This window comes from Heterocephalus glaber, unplaced genomic scaffold (assembly GCF_053883595.1).
Source record: "Heterocephalus glaber isolate CG9 unplaced genomic scaffold, H.glaber_assembly_v1.0 deba00001442, whole genome shotgun sequence".
Taxonomy (NCBI): domain Eukaryota; kingdom Metazoa; phylum Chordata; class Mammalia; order Rodentia; family Bathyergidae; genus Heterocephalus; species Heterocephalus glaber.
Genome location: NW_028258296.1, coordinates 48,137,994 through 48,156,257, shown reverse-complemented (window position 1 = coordinate 48,156,257; position 18,264 = coordinate 48,137,994). Strand labels below are relative to the sequence as shown.

The window sequence follows — 18,264 nt, the reverse complement described above, 5'->3', positions numbered from 1 at the left end:
ACAAAATGCCACTGACATCCAATCATTATTGAAAAATAAAGGATTTATTTTGCATAATGCAAAGTTAGAATGAAGTAGCTAAAATGTCTCCAATAATACCAAACTACTATGAAGTTTCATGGTGCTTTCTCCAGTGTGCATTTTTCAAGTTTTGCTGGATATAGTTGTGCTCTGACTCCAGCACAGCCAAGCTGAGATAACACTGCATTCTTGCGCTACAGGGTTATTATTTTTGAAGTGGGAAAAATTCACATAAAAACCCCAGTTAATGTCTATAAAGCTAATGATAAAACTGTAAGAGATGAACATATCCTAGTGTCATGGTTTAGCGCCAGGGCTCCGCAATGAAACTATAAATTTTAATCTGTTCCTACTACTTACTGGCTGTGTCTCTCAACCCTTCTGTGAGCCACTGTGGAACTAGATTATGACAAAATTTATATCACAGTGTTTTGAGGAATAAATAAACCGTGCATCTGGGAAATGGTGAGTACTCAATAAATATTATAGTAAAACTTTTCAAGTAGAAACGTTCTACTTTTTTGAATATTTGGGATTTCATCAGGATTCAAAATCTTCTGATATTTAGCTAGTAGGATATCTTGGTATGGCTAAAGAACTGTACATGTGTGTATATTTTTTGTTTTTTTTCTAGTGCTGGGAATAGGACCCAGGGCTTTGCCTGCATGCTAGGCAAGCACACTACTACTGAACTATGTTCCTAGCCTAGCTGTATTAAAAAAAAAAAAAAAAGATTTAAACTTACACTCTCACAATATTATATTGGTAAAATTTTATCAATATAGTAATATAACCTTTTTTTCTTTTTTTTGAGACAGGGTCTCACTATGTAGTTCACTCTGTAGGCCTCACTATGTAGGCCAGGCTGGCCTTGAACTCACAGAGATCCTCCTGCCTCACCCTGGAGCCAGGAGTGCTGGGATTATAGGCGTGTACCACCATGCCTGGCTTTCTAGTAATATAACATTAATATAGAGCCCCATATTTATTTATTTTTTGATGAGTATTATGTCTGGATCCCTTTGACTTTCTGTGGCCTTGCACAATGGGGTTCTGGGTTATGCCAAATGAGTTATCTGAAACACTATTAATAAAAACCATGTAGAAAGTGGACTATCTACCTCCATAGAAGATCTTCCTTCTAACAGTTAATAACACGTGGCCATTTCGAGCAGCAGTGGTCATTAGGTCCAGGACTTGTTTGTGTGATTTCCCTTTAACAGGAATTCCATCGATGCACATGAGTTCATCAGCTGCGCGGAGCCGACCATCCTTCTCGGCGGCTCCCAGGGGAATAATGGCCCCGATGTAGATCTGGAAAGACAGCAATGTGCAGATTGGCCCCTACTGTCTACTAAGATCAACTGAAGAGTAAGAGTTTCCTGACTCACCACTGTGCAGATCAACAGTCTCTGAGGTTTACCTACAAAATGTCAGAAAGGTGATTCCTTAGAAATTGACCATGCCCAAAAATGGCACTTCAGATAACCACCCTGCACTCTGTAATTCTTCTAGATCCTCAGGGTTGAGTACCAAAAAGAAAGCGCTGTACAATAATTTTAAAAGCACTTCCATGATCTCCATCACTACACTATACCAAAACAAACTCAGAAAATGTAATTCTATGGAGTAGCTACTAAAAGTAAAAAAAAAACAAAAAACAGCAGCTTGTTTAATGCCCTCAGGAAAGACTTTCTACACATAGTTCACAGCAACTGGGATCATTTTTATGTGCTAACAGTACAAATTTAGTGCACACAACAGAGAAACACTTCTTGTTCCTAAATCTCAAGGGAACAGGGTGTCCTGAGGTTCACTTGTATAGTAGAGGAGATCTACTTCATTCTGCTCACTAGCAATTAAAAGCCCATAATCAGGCAATCCTGATGTGTGGGCTACTTGTAAAACTACTAAAACCCGACATTTAAGAGAAGAAGAGAAAGGCTGCTCCCAAGTTGATAAATTCTTAAAATGTCTAAGTGAACACTAGAAATATCAACAAAGTAGGAAAAAAAAAATATATATATATATAGTCAAAAACAAAGTATCTTATATTTGCCCTATACAGGGCCATCTGCCTAAGCTTTATATGTCCTTAATGATTATTGTAATTGTAACCAATATGACTAATTAGAACACATTTGTACCATATAAATCAACCAATCTGTTCAAAAACAGAAAGAAGCTGGTCACTATTTTTTCTCTTTTGTAGTACTAGAGGTTGAACTCAGGGCCTCTCACATTCTAAGCAAGTGCTCTACCACTGAGCTACACTCCAGCCCTTTTTATTTTTTGTTTTGAGACATGGTCTTGCAAAAGTGCCAAGGCTGGCTTTGAACTTGTGATCTTCCTGCCTCCTCAGATTATAGGCATGAGCCACAGCTCCTGGCAGCCTGTCATTTTTAAAGATTACTGCTTTTCATCTAACTTCCAAGAATAATGTAGGCTTTTTTCATATTATACAAAAGAAAATGAAAATAAGATCTTAAATCCTACAAAAAAACTTAAAAACAAAGCCCATTACAGTACATTTGTTCTCTAACTTTCGGTAAGAATCACACATAAACAAAATCCCAGGCTTTAAATGATTTGCAGCTAGGTGTGGCGGTGCATGCCTATAATCCCAGCACTTGCAAGGCTCAAACAAGGACATCAAAGAGTTCAAGGGCAGGGTTCAGCATTTAGCTCAGTGGTTCTGCCACCTGCCTTGCAAGCTCAAGGACCCGAGTTTGAGTTCGATCCCTGGTACCAAAAAGAAAATAAATAAAACAAAGAGTTCAAGGGCAGTCTGGGCTTCAGAGAGGGTTCAAGGCCACTCTGGACTGTACTACAAGACCTCAGCTGAAAACACCAAAACCGTCAAAACAAAACACAAAGAAAAAGCTTTGCAAATGTAACCTTTAGCCTTCTAGATAGAATTATTATTTTATATTCCTTTAGTTTTATAGCTAACACATGAAATTACAGGCAAAGGAATGAGCATGAAAATATCAAGTCATTAATAAGATCAGGTGAAATAATACACACAGGCTCATGCCAAAAGTCTAGGAGCATTCAGAAGACAGAGTGATTTTGGAAAGAGGACACTGGATTATAGGCTTCTTAGATAAGAAAAATGTTTTAGAATCTGCTTAACAAAGGCAAAGGAAATAAAAAATTAAAATAATTCTTTCTGGGGACTGATCCCAGGGCCTCACCCAAGCTAGGCAAGTGCTCTACCACTGAACTATACCTTCCAGCCCTAAATAGCTTTATTTACACAGAGAAGTAAATAACTTAATCACTGTTCAACATACAGCTGCCATATTCAGTTTTTATGTACATATTTTAGCCAAAGCACACCATATTAACTGAGGGACTATGACACTCACAGAAATGTAGTTCTCATTTCAACGAAACTGTTAGAGAAAAAAACAACTTAAACAGGAAAATCAAGAAACAAATAAACAACAATTGCCATTCACAAATTTTAACATGAACAGCAAGAGTATGTGCACTTACCGACTGGTCCGGTCCGTCTCCTCCTAGCACCCGGAAGCCAAATCCTGATTCTTGTTTCCGAAGAAATACATCCAAGTCTTTGGTGTTTGGTGCTAAGGAAAATGAGAAAATGTAAAGTAAACGTTTTGATTCATTTTAAAAGAGAAAAATAAAATAAATTTCAACATTTAGTAGGATAATACTAAAGAGCAATTCAATAAACTATAATCTCAGAGCTTTTTGATATGTGAAAATTTACAGAAGAACATAACACACTAGAAAATTCAACTATAAATGCTTTTGAGTGCTAAACAAAACTGTATCAATATTGTTTAGGAGGGCCGGGATTTAGCTCAGTGGTTTCGCCACCTGCTGTGCAAGCACAAGGACAGGAGTTCCATCCCCAGTACCAAAAACAAACAACAACAAATATATATATTTATATATATATTTGTATATATTTATATATATATTTATATATCTATAGTTTAGGAATATTTTCATGGCTTCAGTATTATACTGTCAGTAGCTTCCAATGCTGTCCAATCAATTTTACATTAAATTTATAATTACCCAATGAATTTGATATTTGAAAGATGGAAATGATCTAAGTTAATCTTTGAGTAAGGTATAGTACTTTAAATCCTAGAGAAAATGATCCAATAAAATACCTTATTTCTGCTCTTCCTTTACTTTTCAATACTAGAGATTGATTCCAGAGAGTGCTCAGCTACCTTCCCACCCCTTTTATTTTGTGACAAGTCTTGCTAAGTTGCCCCGGCTGGCCTTGAACTTGTGATCCTCCTGCCTCAGCCTCCCAAGATGCTGGGATTACAGGTGTGCACCACTGTGCCCAGCTTCTATTTCCATTCCTAAACTAATGATGTCAGAAGAGTATTTGGCATGAGCAACTTAGCCTAATTTTACAAAATAATATATGTACACATACATACATACATACATACATATACATACGTGCATATATACAATATTGTTTTTCTTTTTCTTTCTTTCTTTTTTTTGGGAGTGCGGGGGTCAGGGTCTTGTGATATAGTGTAGGTCAGCCTTGAACTTGCCACGAACCCATGCTGGCCTGGAACATGCTAACCTCCTGCCTCAGCCTAGCAAGTGCTGAAGACTGTAGGCATGTGCTACCATGCCAGCGGTAATAGTATTTTATTTTATTTATTTTTTTGGTACCAGGGATCAATCTAATAGTATTTTAAAGGAAAATCAATTAAGGGGTAATGCTTATTGGCCTTAACTTCCAGGTGAGGGAAACTATGGGATTAAGTAACTTGCTTAATGTCACACATGGTGGAGTGGAGATTTAAATGCAGCTTTATTTCCAGTTTCCAGGCTCTTAACTATACTGTCCTCAAAGAGCAGGCTGTATTCATCAGAACAGTAAGTCAGAAAAATTTATTTCATGATTAAGATTTTAGAAAATATTAACATTATGCACAGGTAAAAAGTGTTTACTACGGAAAGAGAGAACTAAGTCAAGGAACAATGTAAAAAGTGACAGCCAGGTGTAATGGCACAGGCCTGCTATCCCAGCACTCAGAAGATTGAGGCAGGACAAGTTTGAGTACACTCAGACTGCATAGTGAGACCCTATCTCAAAAAAACAAAAAACAAAAAGAAATAGTAAAATGAGATAAGGGGTGAATTCTGATAATTTCCTTTAGAAGCAATCTCTTTTGATAAACATTTCCTACTAGAATTACAGAAGTTTAGGGCCCAGGGACATAGCTCAGTCATCTTTAGCATGTATGAGGCCCTGGGTTCAAGCCTTAGCATTGGGGGTTGGGGGTGGCAGAATCAGGGAAATTTAGAATTACAGGAGTCTGAGTCAAACTTGTTTTATGGGTGAGGCCCAACAGAGCTGCAGAGTTTATATCAGCATTAAGAATACATCAAGGGCAGGGGATTTAGCTCAGTGGTTCTGGCGCCTACCTCGAAAGCACAAAGTCCCAAGTTCAATCCCTGGTACCAAAATAAATAAATAAATAAAAGTATATCAAGCTATGAATGGGAAGTCTAGGAAAGGGATTCTACATAGTTACACTAATTTAAATTACTGGTTTGCTATTCTTATACTTGGTTCTCACCTTTCTAAATATAGCCTGCAGATAGCAAGATAAAGATCTGCAAGTACTTAAATAAGCATGAAGTCAATTACATATTGTTTTAGCATATCTTGTTCAAAGTGATACAGATTTTTTAACAAAACAAATTTTTAAACTAGACCTATTTAAATTTGCAACTTTACATTGGAAAAGATTTACTATTAGTATGTAAATTAGTATAAAAACTGATTTCTGCTTGTGCACTCTCCCTTCTTCTCAGTTAGACTCCTCTAAGGAGTTGACTCCCGCTTCCTTTCCAATGTGCACACCCCTCTGTGATCTATCCCCCTTACTCCTGCCACAAAAACCTTTCTGAAACACAAGCCCAGTGATATTTTCCCTGCAGTGAAAAACCATTCCACAGCTCTCTATCATTTATATGACCTATGACTGACTCCAGCCGTCCAGCCCTCTGCAGTCTGTTTCTGCTCTCCTCACTACCTCCCCCTGCCAATCACACTCAGGCAAACTGAACAACCTGCAGAACCCAGGCCCTGCAAGACCAACATGCAAATGCAGCCCTTCCATCTGCACCTTTATCTTCCTCATATTCGCCTCTTCATTATTGAGGGTTTGCCTCAAGCTTTACTTCCTGTATGACACTTTTCCTGACACTTCCACCATTCACACTGATAGAACTGACCACACACTACTGGGGATCCTAATTTATCCAGTTCATCACCACACCAGCTAGGCTTATGTGTACTTATCTCTACGCTTATTTGATTATACATTTGCCTTTTCCATTCAGATTTAATAATTCAGATTCCGGATGTAAGGCCAACATAACCAATTTATCTCTGCATTCCAATTATCTAATATGATATCTTGTAGATAGCTGGCACTTACTACACAATTTTGAAAAAAATGGATGTGTGAACACTGCATACACAGTCTTAGTGAAATGGGAATGAAGGAATAAATTCTCAATATGCTTTTGAAAGATGGGAAGAGTCCAGTTTAAGAAAAAAATTCAAGTTTATCTAATTACATGCTTTCCTGAAATATTCTACAACTACTTACGTTTATCTTCATACAAAGTCTTAGATTTCAGGTAGACCTCAGAAGGATCCAATTTTGGGGATCCTGACCTGATAATGCTGGGTGGAAAAGGCATAGGCTGGGGAATGGGCTCATTTATGGTCTCCAAACTTCCTGAATTCTCCTTTTTGTCTGTTTTCTGAAATGGAAAAGGTCCTTTAGTACTTTTAAAAAATAAGATAATTCATAAAACTGTTGTCTGAACTAGGTATGTCAACTGAGTACAGTTGCATAGGTGGCAGGGTCACAACCCCAGCCAGCTTGTAGTGAGACAGGAATCCACTTTCACAGGCATGTATAGCTGGTGAAATCATAGTATTTAACTTGAATTAGAACACAGTTTATAAGGATGTCAACTGAAGGGCCTCAGTCCTATGTTTAAGCAATCTTATCCCTTTCTCTGCCATCAAGATATAAATTGACTTTGAGATAAGATAAAGAGGAATGTGATACAAGACAGCATTTCTAAGTAAAACAAGAAGACTCAAAAAATAACTCTATAAAATTCTGATATTCATTTCCAACTCACTGAATTTAATTTCCAGTGAAGAGGTAAGATAATACATTCTTTCTAGGGAAACAGGAGAAGGAGTGTTAACTCTAATTTAGTTTATAAAGATGACACTAAAAACCCTGTTTGGTCAATCCAGATACATGGGAGGAAAATACCCCATGCCAGGCAACCAATCTGAGAAAGGAAACAGACTAGCATATTTGGATACTTTTCCTTCTCAGATAAGGCTTTCCCAAAATAATACTGAAGCAAAATGATTTAATAATAAATTTAAATATGAGATCTAATTCACCTAAAATATGATTTTGAGACCAGCTTATTCTGCATTTCTGTTAGGATAAAGGAGATTATAGACACTTGCAATAAATAATTAACACTGACAAGAACACAAGGGCACCAACTCCTATGGGAGTCATGGGGGTCAGCCCCTATATCCTGCTGAGTCACATGGGACCCCCTCACTGATCCAGACCCAGGCAAACAGCAGAAAAAGTAAGGGCAGCCCCTGCCACATGTCCCAGGATTCTGTCAGAGCACTTAAAGGTCACCAGAGCCTCCCATCAACTCTCCAGCACCAGGGTCACTGTGGCTGCAATGGCATCTTTATGAAATAGACACCCTGGTAGATAACAATGACTGCTTGAGGAAGTAGAGAAAAGTAGAAAAATGCAGAGCAATTTTAACTAAATGGACAACAGGAATTTCTGTTCACAGTTGACCTAATGGGACAAACAGTCTATAAAAGGGCTGAAGCTGAGTGTTTGATCTTCCTTTTTGATCCAAACAGCAGCAAATTTTCAGAGGATTCTTACTTGGTGGGCTAGAAGGAATTAATGTATTTAAGAGTGGATGATCTTTCCTTTAATAGTATATGGTTTGTGGTTATGGGAAGCTATCTTTCAATTCTGAAGTGAAAGACTTCAAGTAAATGAGAACTACATTAGGATTTTAAAATATAATCGTCTTTATATCCATATAATTATGGCTACTTAGACAGAAATGTGTTCCTAGTAGTTTCTTCTGCAAAAGCACTATTGGTGCAATCATTTAAAAAATATCTTTTTTAGGCCGGGGGTTTAGCTCAGTGGTTTCACCGCATGCTGCGCAAGCACAAGGACCCCAGTTCGATCTCCGGTACCAAAAAACAAAAAACAAAAAACAAACAAAAAAATATCTTTTTCTCTACAAAATACTTAAATAGGCTACTTAGTTGTTCAGAAGAAGCCAAAGAGGATACTGTCAAAGGTCTGATAGTATACTGCTTTGATATGAGCAAATTTAGCTCAAGAAAGCCACAATTATTTAAGAAAATTTTGCTTAGTTCTAAAGTAAGAAGGTCATCTACTAAATGTGGGCATTTACAGTCCCCAAGGAGTTTATATGCAGCTACCATGTCTTTATTTTGGGTACTAGAAAGGAGACGTAATAGTTTACTAAGAACATTTAGCTACGTGTTCCTCTGAAACACAAAGAAAGTAAAAGAACCCTAAGTAAGTTCTTCAATGGGTCACATTTTACTATTAGAGAACAAGATTACTGGTAGTTTGGGCTTCTAGTATTCTTCCAGTAGCAAGACTTAATTATGTGAGCACACCCCAAGCACTGGGGCCTTTCTACCGCTTGCTGAGTTACTGATCCATGTCCAGGGCAGCTTGCCTCCGATTTCTCCTGACATCGCCATCACCACCACCACAGCAGGCTGCTCTCACAGAGGGGAATGTGGCACCTCTTTGTGTGTGGGGAAGAAGCATGTGAGGACCACTGTAATACTCACCATTTTGGCAGTTTTAGTTGGTGAAGGAGGACCTTAAAAAAATGAGCCAGATTTTAAAAACATAGTAAGCATTTTCTGATCATAAATACTGCTAATGTTTATGATAAAACTAGTTTCAACTTTAGTGGCCCCACTTTTAGTGGGCTATGTGCCAGATATTATTCATACATTATATTGCGCTTTGTTTTGACAACAATCCCCAGGCATAAATGCTATCATCATTTACTAGATAGGTTAACTGAGAGCTTCTCTATACATATAGCCAAGGCAGGAAGCTGACATCAAACCCTGATCCCTCTGTGGTGCTTGTTGAAGCCCCGATAACTCTCCAGTACTCAAGAGATTTTTACCTGACTGAGCCCATTCTACCCTATCACCCAGAGAAGAAACCAAAACAGTTCAAAGAAATGAGAAACTTGCCAATGAAGTTAAAGAGCTCATTTGCCTCAAAAATGAAAAGTAAAAGTCACAGTCATAAAAGAGTGAAGGACTAAATTTCATTTTAAAAAATACTAGTCATTCATCGGTATGGATCTGAGAAAGGCTATTAACATGGAACTTCAAAGTCCTTGGAAATGAATTTGCAGTATATGGGAGTGGTTCACGTCAGCTGATGACTTTGAAAATAAAAATTTCATTTCTCTCACATAAGTACTGTGGGGTTTGATTAACACTTACGGGCAGATACTAGCGCTTAGGAGTAAATCTTTAGGAGCATAAGCCATCACGAGTGCCTCTGCAGAGGAGGCTAACACACCATCCAAAGCTTTACTTATTCACAGAGATGGTGGCTCTTTCAAAAGCTCTTCTGACGCATTACAGAGGTCCAGAGGAAACACCACTGATCAATTTCCATTATTGTCAGCAACAGAGAAAATGAAATTAGGAGGATATATTTCATTTGAAGTAGCACATCATGATTCTTCCTAATCATTAAAGTTGTAAATCAGATTTTAAAAAGAATACAGTGGGGAAAGAAATCCATAATGGACACAAATGAAACCACTAATAATAAAATGTGCTGAAACAGATATTTCATATGGAAGCAATCTGACAGAAACTTAAGAAAAACGCACACTAATTGCCAGTGAAATCTGCCGGGGGAGGGGGGGGCATTCTGACCTATAAGGAAGGACAATTAGCAGACATAAATCCCTGTTATTTCCTGGTTGTGCTTTTACTCACCTCCTCTTAAGATAAGCAATGGTACATCCGCACCTACTGGAAACTGCTTCAGCACTTCTACCACTTGGAGATGCGTTAAATTCTGTACGTTTTGATGGTAAACTTCCTTAATTATATCCCCTTTCTGAAGGCCTTGGCACCACTGGCTATCCAATATCATTTTCACCTTTTGTCCAGTAGGGCTGTCAGCAATTGCAAAGCCAAAGCCTTTAGGGCCCTTAATCAAAGGGATAGTTACTAGTTCTGGCTGGGAGTTGCCTGACGATGTCATGGATGCTCTCTGCTCACTTGGATCAGATGGACCATTGAGGTGATCACTGATTAAGGTGTGTCCTGATTTTCCATTCTGATCCAGAACCAGTGTTCCTGGCTTACAATCCTGAGTAGTCATAGTCTCTCCCTTAGTTAAGGACTGTCCATTGATGACAGGGGTAGCAGCAACAATGTCCACAACAGGATCTTCACTGTCATCAGGAAGTGGATAGCCACGACATAAAGTGAGGTTTACATACTGGTTGACAGGTACCAACTGAAACATCTGGACAACATCTGCATGGGTGTGACCAAGGACACAGTTGCCATTGATGTCTACAATAACATCACCTGATAAAACATAATCATGTTGAAAATATTAAAACCACCAAACAGTTGGTTTTTTGCTGAGAAAGGCAAAATAAATTTAGCAACTAAATTTGAATTCTGGAAGTCTCTTACTGTTCATTAACTACTGGAAAGATAAGATTTCCAACACATTCTGTCTTAGGATTTCTCTCCAAAAAGTATATACAAATGTCTAAAATTTTAATTAGCTGCAAAGAGTTTTAAGCTCAAGTTTAAGTGAATAATTAAAGAAACCTGCAAGTTTTATTATCAGATTCTGAGTCACACCTAAGTGGCCAAACAAAGCTCAGCCCATTTTAGAAGGCACTTAGTACACAGAGGAGGAGCAAATACCACCACTGGGTACTTGTACAAAAGGCTCTCCTTAAATACCACCTTCTTTGAGAACCCACTGATTGTAATATACTCAAAAATTCATTCTAGTTTAAGAAATGTAGAACTGAAGATGAAAATGTTACCTTATGATATATTTTCTTTTATCATCCTCTTTCTTGTAGAGATTTTGAATTTATTACAAATCTGATTTTAAAAAGTGAAAGCATCAACAAAAAAATCAACCGTATTTATTATTTAAGACAATGGATTTATTAAGACACTGAAAAGTCATAAATTAATCCTTACAAAATGTGGTTTTGCTTTCCTGATTCTGCAGTATTATGAGCACTTTGGTTGCAGAATTATTAGCACTGAATTCATCAGCTGGCCTTTTAACATACTATTGACTTTAAAAATCTGTCTTCTGCTGTCTCATACATGTGTGACTTTTATTTGAATATGATTATTTGAATTTGATTATATAAGGTTATTGACAAATAAAAGTGCTTTGTTTCTGATTGCATATGGGCTTGCTTTTTAAAAAAGTCAATATGAATGGTGTTAAAAACCAAAGCTAGTCTGTGGAAACCTGTTTCATAATCTAAGAAGATACAGAGACTAGACCAATTAGAAACAAAGTTTTTGACGTTTCCTCCCCTGTAAAAGCTCCCAAATATTCACTGAATTGCTATTCAAATTAGATAATAGTTTTAGGCAAATCTGAAACTATATTATGAAATCCTAAGATTTGTTTCATGGACAAAATGTTAAAAAGGTCAGAACTGAGAACTTAAAAACCACCACCTTATTTATGTGTTTGTTTGTGTTGAATCCAAGATCTTCACACTGATCTACATCCCCAGGCCTTTTTAAATTTTTTATTTTGAGACAAGGTTTTGCTAAGTCACTAAGTTACCCAGGCTGGGTTCAAACTAGCAATTTTCCTGCCTCAACCTCCCAGAATTCTGGGATTACAGGTGTGCACCAACCACCATGCCTGGCTCTTTCTATTAATCTTAATCTCTTAATTCTATAAATAGTAAAAAATTTTTATTTATACTATAAATATAACTATTGATTATTTTTAAGTTTCTATCAACTCACTGGAAAAGTATAACATGATAGATCCATATATTAATTGAAAATAACAGTATCTGTGTCACAAAGTACCATGACAAGCCTAGCATGGTGAAGGCGTATGATCCTAGCTCCTCTGAAGACTGAGGCAGGAAGATTCAAAGTGTTGAGGCTAGCCTGGGAAACTTAGAAAGACCTTGTCTAAAAAAAAAAACAGGGGAGGAGGCTGGGCACACAGCTCAGTGGTAGAGTACTTGCCTAGCAAGCACAAGGTCTTGGGTTCAAGCCCCAGTACAGTGTAAGGAAGGGAAGGAAAGAAAGAAGGAAGGAGAGGGAAAGGAGAAAAGGAGGGAGGGAAAAGAAAAGAGCGGGTTGTTCTGGCATACACCTGTAATGCCAGGATCTGAAAGGCTGAGGCAAGAAGATCGTAAGACAGAGGCCAACCTGGGCAGCTCAGCAAGACCCTATTCAAAAAAACAAAACAAACAGAAAAGTGCCATGACAATAGAACCATCCAAATGTGAGTCTATATTATGTGGTATGTGAGAGAACAGAGGATTTGAAAAGCCTAGCAAACACTGAAAGTAGCAACTTCCATGGAGTATTAAATTCCTGTGGCAAAAAAGTGCTTACCCTTGCTCAGTGCTCAGTAACTTGTCTGGAGCCTCCCTGAACTCCCACAAACACTGTCACCCGTCTTAAAATATCCAACAATTACCAAGTCAAGATTTTGGGAAAACTATATAAAAGACAACTTAAGTTTATAAAGCTCTGTAAAAACAGAAACATTTTCACCTATACTTTGAACACGGGCATTAAATTTTACTTACAATCAGTAAGACTGAGGAAACAAAATAATCTTAGGAAAAAAACCACAGCCTATGACAATTGGCTTATCTCTATAAATATCATAATGGGCCATTTTTTTTTTTTTTTTTTTTGTACCGGGGATGGAACTCGGGTCCTTACACTTGCGCAGCAGGTGGCGAAACCACTGAGCTAAATCCCTGGCCTGATCTAAATCCCCGGCCCGATCAATGGGCCATTTTTTAAAAAAATGATTATAACCAAAGGTTAGATAGCTCCAAAAGAACCCTACCCAACCAAACAGTATCAGACAAGTGGTCCTGAGGATGTTTTCTCTAATAGTTTCTGCTTCTTTGTAAAAATGGCCTTTCCTCAAGCTAGCATACACTTAATTTTGAGGATAAACTGTTTTGATACAGAAGACTCTACAGTTACATAATTTATTTTCTTTATACATACATATAAAACATCTTTCCTATAGTTTTTGTTATAGTGTGGGACTGCATAACTCTGTAATCATAAAACTCCCCTAGCCCCAACTGTGAATGTAAATAGATAAAGATGCTTGTTAGTTCTGGGACACTAGATAAGATCTGTATCAGCCATAAGGTCCCAAAGTAAATTACTCAACTCTTTGTTCAAAACTGATGTTCGGACACCGCTATCTACAGAACAATCTACAAACATCTGCTGACCATCAGTATGTGTCAGCTGACCACTAACCTTTGTTCCTCTTCTGTAAATTTCGCCTGTTAACTTCCCCTGCAACCCCCTATAAAAAGAGCCTCGGACTCTGGGCTAGTCGCCTCTCTAAGCTACTTTGCTTTGGGAGTGCCGTCTGGCCAGACTAAGGTCTGTTTCACTTTCCAACTTGTCCGGTGTGTTCCTTCCCGGGTGTTCTTCGCTGCAGTCAGCTCCTCGGAGAGTTTGGTAAGGCCCTCGGTCTTACAATAGTATCACTATTCTCTAGTAATTCTGAAAAACTCATTACCTGGGGCAATTTTCCCATCCTGAGCTGCAGGGCCATCCTTCAGCACATTTTTCACCTGTAGGAACTCATCAGGCCGATCTCCACCAATAATGGTAAAACCAAATCCCATTGTGCTTTTTTTCAGTGAGGCTCGAACAAGGACACCTTTAAGTTGGGATGGATCTCGAGTAAAGTGTGATTTTTCCACATCTGAGCCAAAATGAGAAGTGGGTTTGAGAACAAAAACAATTACAAGGAATACAGCCCACAGATCCAACTTGTATACCTCAAATACAAGAAACCCTAAAGGAAGAAAATCAGAGAGAATCTGATGATGCAGAAGTTAGAATTGAAGCTCATAAACTGAATCACTGAAAAGCACTTAGCTAATGAATCACTTCTCTACAGAACTCTTTCATGTCATTTGGAAGGTAAAAGCACCTCCTTTCTCTCCTCATGGCTTTGTTCTTACTTTCTCCCACCCTTCAGTCCATTACAGTTGCCCCTCCACATTTACAGCTTCATTTCGTGGTGTCAGTTTCCTACAGTCAACTGCAGTCCAAAAATCTTAAGTGAATTTTAATGGAAAATTCCAGAAATACACAACTCATAAGTTTTAAACTGCATGCTGTTTTGAGTAGTGTGATAAAATCTTGTGCCATCCCACTCCATTCTATTTGGGACAAGAATCACCCCTCTGTCCAACCTATCAGTCCTGCATATACTACTGTTGTTTAGTCTAATCATGGGCTAGCAGTCTGGGTTATCAGATCAACTCTATCATTGTGCTTATATTCAAATAACCTTTGTTTCACTTAATAATGGCCCTAAAGTATAAGAGTAGTGATGCCAAGGAGAAGCCATAAAGAGCTTCCTTTAAGTGAAGAAGTCAAAGTTTATCACAGGTATTGTTTTTTTTTTTTTCAGTAGGAGGATATTTATTGATAGGAAAGCTCCTGAGGGGCAGGAGGGGTCCCCAGTGGTAGCCAAAGACCCCACTTTACAGAGAAGTTTTATAGGGTGAAACCCACGTGGGTACAATGTGGGCCACAGCCGTGAACACCCAATAAGGTTACAAGTACAGTCACTCAGGTAATGGTGGTCCAGTTGGGAAGCAAGTCAGGTGGAGGCATACAAGGACTTTCAGTAAGGGTGGGGGTCAGAGATATTTCCTGCAGAGGCTGGGTTAAGACCTTGACACTCCCACCCAGGTGACCGATACCTATTTAGAATATCAATCACTGCTATTTATCCCCAGGGGAAGCACAAGGGTGTGTAGTTTCTCTCCTTTTACAATTCTGGCCTTCAGTGAATGTGCCTTGGGCCACATCTGTCCTTTGTGCAGAAGGCCCAGTCCTGTATAACTGGCTGTAATATTTATAACTTAGTTGTCTACAATACCTAGAGCCCCCAATAACCTTCCAGCAAATCCCCTTGGCTTAGGTAGGTCTGTCCCTTTCTGTGCATACAGCCAGGAAGTCTAATTGATGTGGTGCTGTGGTTTGTTTCACCTTTGTCCTGGCCTTCTTGAGGACTTAGCCCTGACTGCCTATAGTATTTCTAGCTAGCTCATCTATCTATAATATCACAGGTATTGTTATCATTTGGATCTTACATAAATGACCCTCCCAAACTCATGTGGTGAATACTTGGTCTCCAGCTGACAGTGATCCTGGGAGGTAGCAGAACCTTTAGGAGGTGAGGCCTAGCTGAGAAAGTGCATCCTTGGGTGTTCTTTAAGGGAATATGGGGATATTGGCCCCTTCCTCTCTCTGTTTCCCAGCCACTCTTGCTTTACCCTGTGCTCCCAGCTATGATGTTCTGCCACACCACAGGCCCAAAATGATGGGGTCATGCAACCATGCACTGAAATCTCTGAAGCCTCTGAAACTTTGAGCCAAAATAAGCCTTTGCTCCTTTAAGTTGATTTTTTCGGGACTCTGTGAAAAAGCTGAAGGTTTGGTACTACTAATGATTTCAGGCATCCACTAAGGGTTTTAAATGTATCCCCAGTAGAAGGGATGACTACTGTACAGCTGTTAATAAAAATGAAAGTTATCATTTATCAGTCACCATGTGTCAAATACAATTGTAAGTACTTTACATGTATTGATTTACATAGTCATCATAACTACCTCAAGAGGTAGGTACTATTATTATCCCTATTTTATAGATGAGAAAATAGAAGCAAAAGATTTCAGGAAACTAAAATAGTTGAGATACAAACCTGCTCCTACACCTGCACATTTACCCACTCTACTAGAATGGTACCAATTATCACATATTATAACCAACAGTTTCCTATATTAGACTGTAATCTCTTAAGGGCAAGACTTGTCTTAATCTCAATCATTTTGAATATCCAGCAACTAGCAAAACACTGGGCATATAGTAAGGGCTCAAAAATATTTGTTGAACTCAAATTTTTTGCAGAATTTAAGACAGGGATCTATGTAGTTATAAGTAGTTGTAAGAAGAGGCCATTTTTCTCATGGGCAACTGAAGTGGGAGGTCTACTAGATTACTACAACATGAGCAAACAGATCCCTGGATATGAATGACAGATGGAAAAAGGGAAGGGTGTGACTAACGTATAAGAATTTTCTGGGAAGCTTTTTCAAAATATGTATAATTGGGACCATCAAAACTTCATGTATTTTAAAAATGTTTTCCAAATGATTCTAATATTACTAATACCTACTATGCTACTTGATGTTCAGGGGTGTAGGCAAATAATGTGGTGCACTTATTTATTATTCATAGTGGTTAAGTAGAATCCTGAATGGTACAGACATTAGACTTAAGCAATTAACTTGGGAGAAGTCATAATGATTTAATATAGGGCCTGACCTTAAATATAAACAATTCAATTTTCAAAATTAAACTTCAAACTCATTTAAAAAACCTTCCCAATTTTTCACCCAATAATTTCATGTTTTTTATACTATTGTTAGAAAAATTTCAATATTCTCACAATGTTCAGATGTTTTATTAAGATTATTCATAACTTTACAGTGGTAAAAATTAGATACTCTCTGTTGAATTTCAAAGTTCCAGCAGTAAAAAGTTCAAACTTACTTTCATTAATTCAACATACAAATTTCACAATTTATTCTTGGAAAAAAAGATCAAACAAAAAGTTCTACCTGGTTTTGAAGACCCAATTTCAGCCTGTCCTAACTGCTTTTTCCTTTTGGCTTCCTCCACTGGATTTTCAAACTGGGTTTTCTGGTTAAGGTGACTGTAAAAGGGAGAAAATATGCACTTTAAATTCAGATAAAAGAGTTACATATTTTTACAAAGACTCATACCATTCCATCACCACAGGTTAAGGGGTCAATATGTATCTTTAGACTATGGGACACAAAGAAACTGACAAGAGATCGTAGAAGGCCCACAGAAGATGCCTAGAAGTCAAAGCAGCTGAAACATATGATATCACACTTCATATAGCTTTCCATAAACCTACCATACATGGCAGGCAACAGTTTTCAAACTTACAGAAACTCACTTTATTTGATGCAATCACAAGTGTCAGTAATTGCTTAGTAATTTTTTTAAATGGCAGTTAATGTTAGAAGGGTTTTAAGTTTCTCTAAAATGAAGCAAGCTATAAAGATACTTTCAAAGAAACCTGAGTACAGAACTCTTTTAGAATATTACTTTTCCACTGCCTTGCCCACACTCATTCAGCAGAAACAAGAAAATGAATTTCTTGGGACTGGAGATGTAGCTCAGTGGTACAGTGTTTCCCTACAAAGCCCTGGATTTGATCTGCCATACACCCCCTCCAGGTGACTTTAATTATTTTGTGTTATAGAAAAACTTTCTTTTACACTTAATTTCTTTATAAATATATAATAATTAAATTACTATATAAGCACAAGTGTTTAACTGGCACTTATGACTGGGAACATTCACAACTGACTCTTGGAAAACATACGACTCTGCGGAGGCAAAGAGACGAACGAGTGCAGGGAGATGAGGGTAGAGGTGGTCAGCCAGGTGCACCAAAGGGCAACTGTGTGTCTTAGCAGGGGAATACACCATTGCTGATCCAGCAAGTCAGTTAGATGAGAGCGGGTTAAAAATACAACTGTTTTTGTTTTTGTTTTAAGTTTAAAAACCACGACTAAGTCAAGTGCAGAAGCAATGGGAATCATATTCTTGCACTTCCATTGTACAAATATATTTCAGACAAATAATGTTTTCCAGCAAAATCTACTTCAACAGGAAATGGCATTAGTCAACACCAAGAATTAAACACCAAATCATGAGAATTTCAGATATGATTTTCTTTAGATAAGCTGAATATTACAAAACCTAC

General features: G+C 37.9%; 1 protein-coding gene across 4 annotated transcripts in view; it reads right to left on the bottom strand.

Annotated features, from left to right (window-relative positions):
- Positions 1 to 18,264, bottom strand: part of Magi3 (membrane associated guanylate kinase, WW and PDZ domain containing 3) — a 259,223-nt gene that overhangs the window by 28,312 nt on the left and 212,647 nt on the right. For all 4 annotated transcript variants that reach the window (XM_004853757.4, XM_013075458.3, XM_087212703.1 and 1 more), the window contains 7 exons: positions 17,084 to 17,178; positions 13,959 to 14,147; positions 10,148 to 10,750; positions 8,963 to 8,994; positions 6,657 to 6,813; positions 3,523 to 3,614; positions 1,143 to 1,335 (listed from right to left, as the gene is read on the bottom strand). In XM_004853757.4, coding sequence (XP_004853814.2) covers positions 1,143 to 1,335; positions 3,523 to 3,614; positions 6,657 to 6,813; positions 8,963 to 8,994; positions 10,148 to 10,750; positions 13,959 to 14,147; positions 17,084 to 17,178 — 1,361 coding nt within the window. The remainder of the gene's footprint in view (positions 1 to 1,142; positions 1,336 to 3,522; positions 3,615 to 6,656; positions 6,814 to 8,962; positions 8,995 to 10,147; positions 10,751 to 13,958; positions 14,148 to 17,083; positions 17,179 to 18,264) is intronic.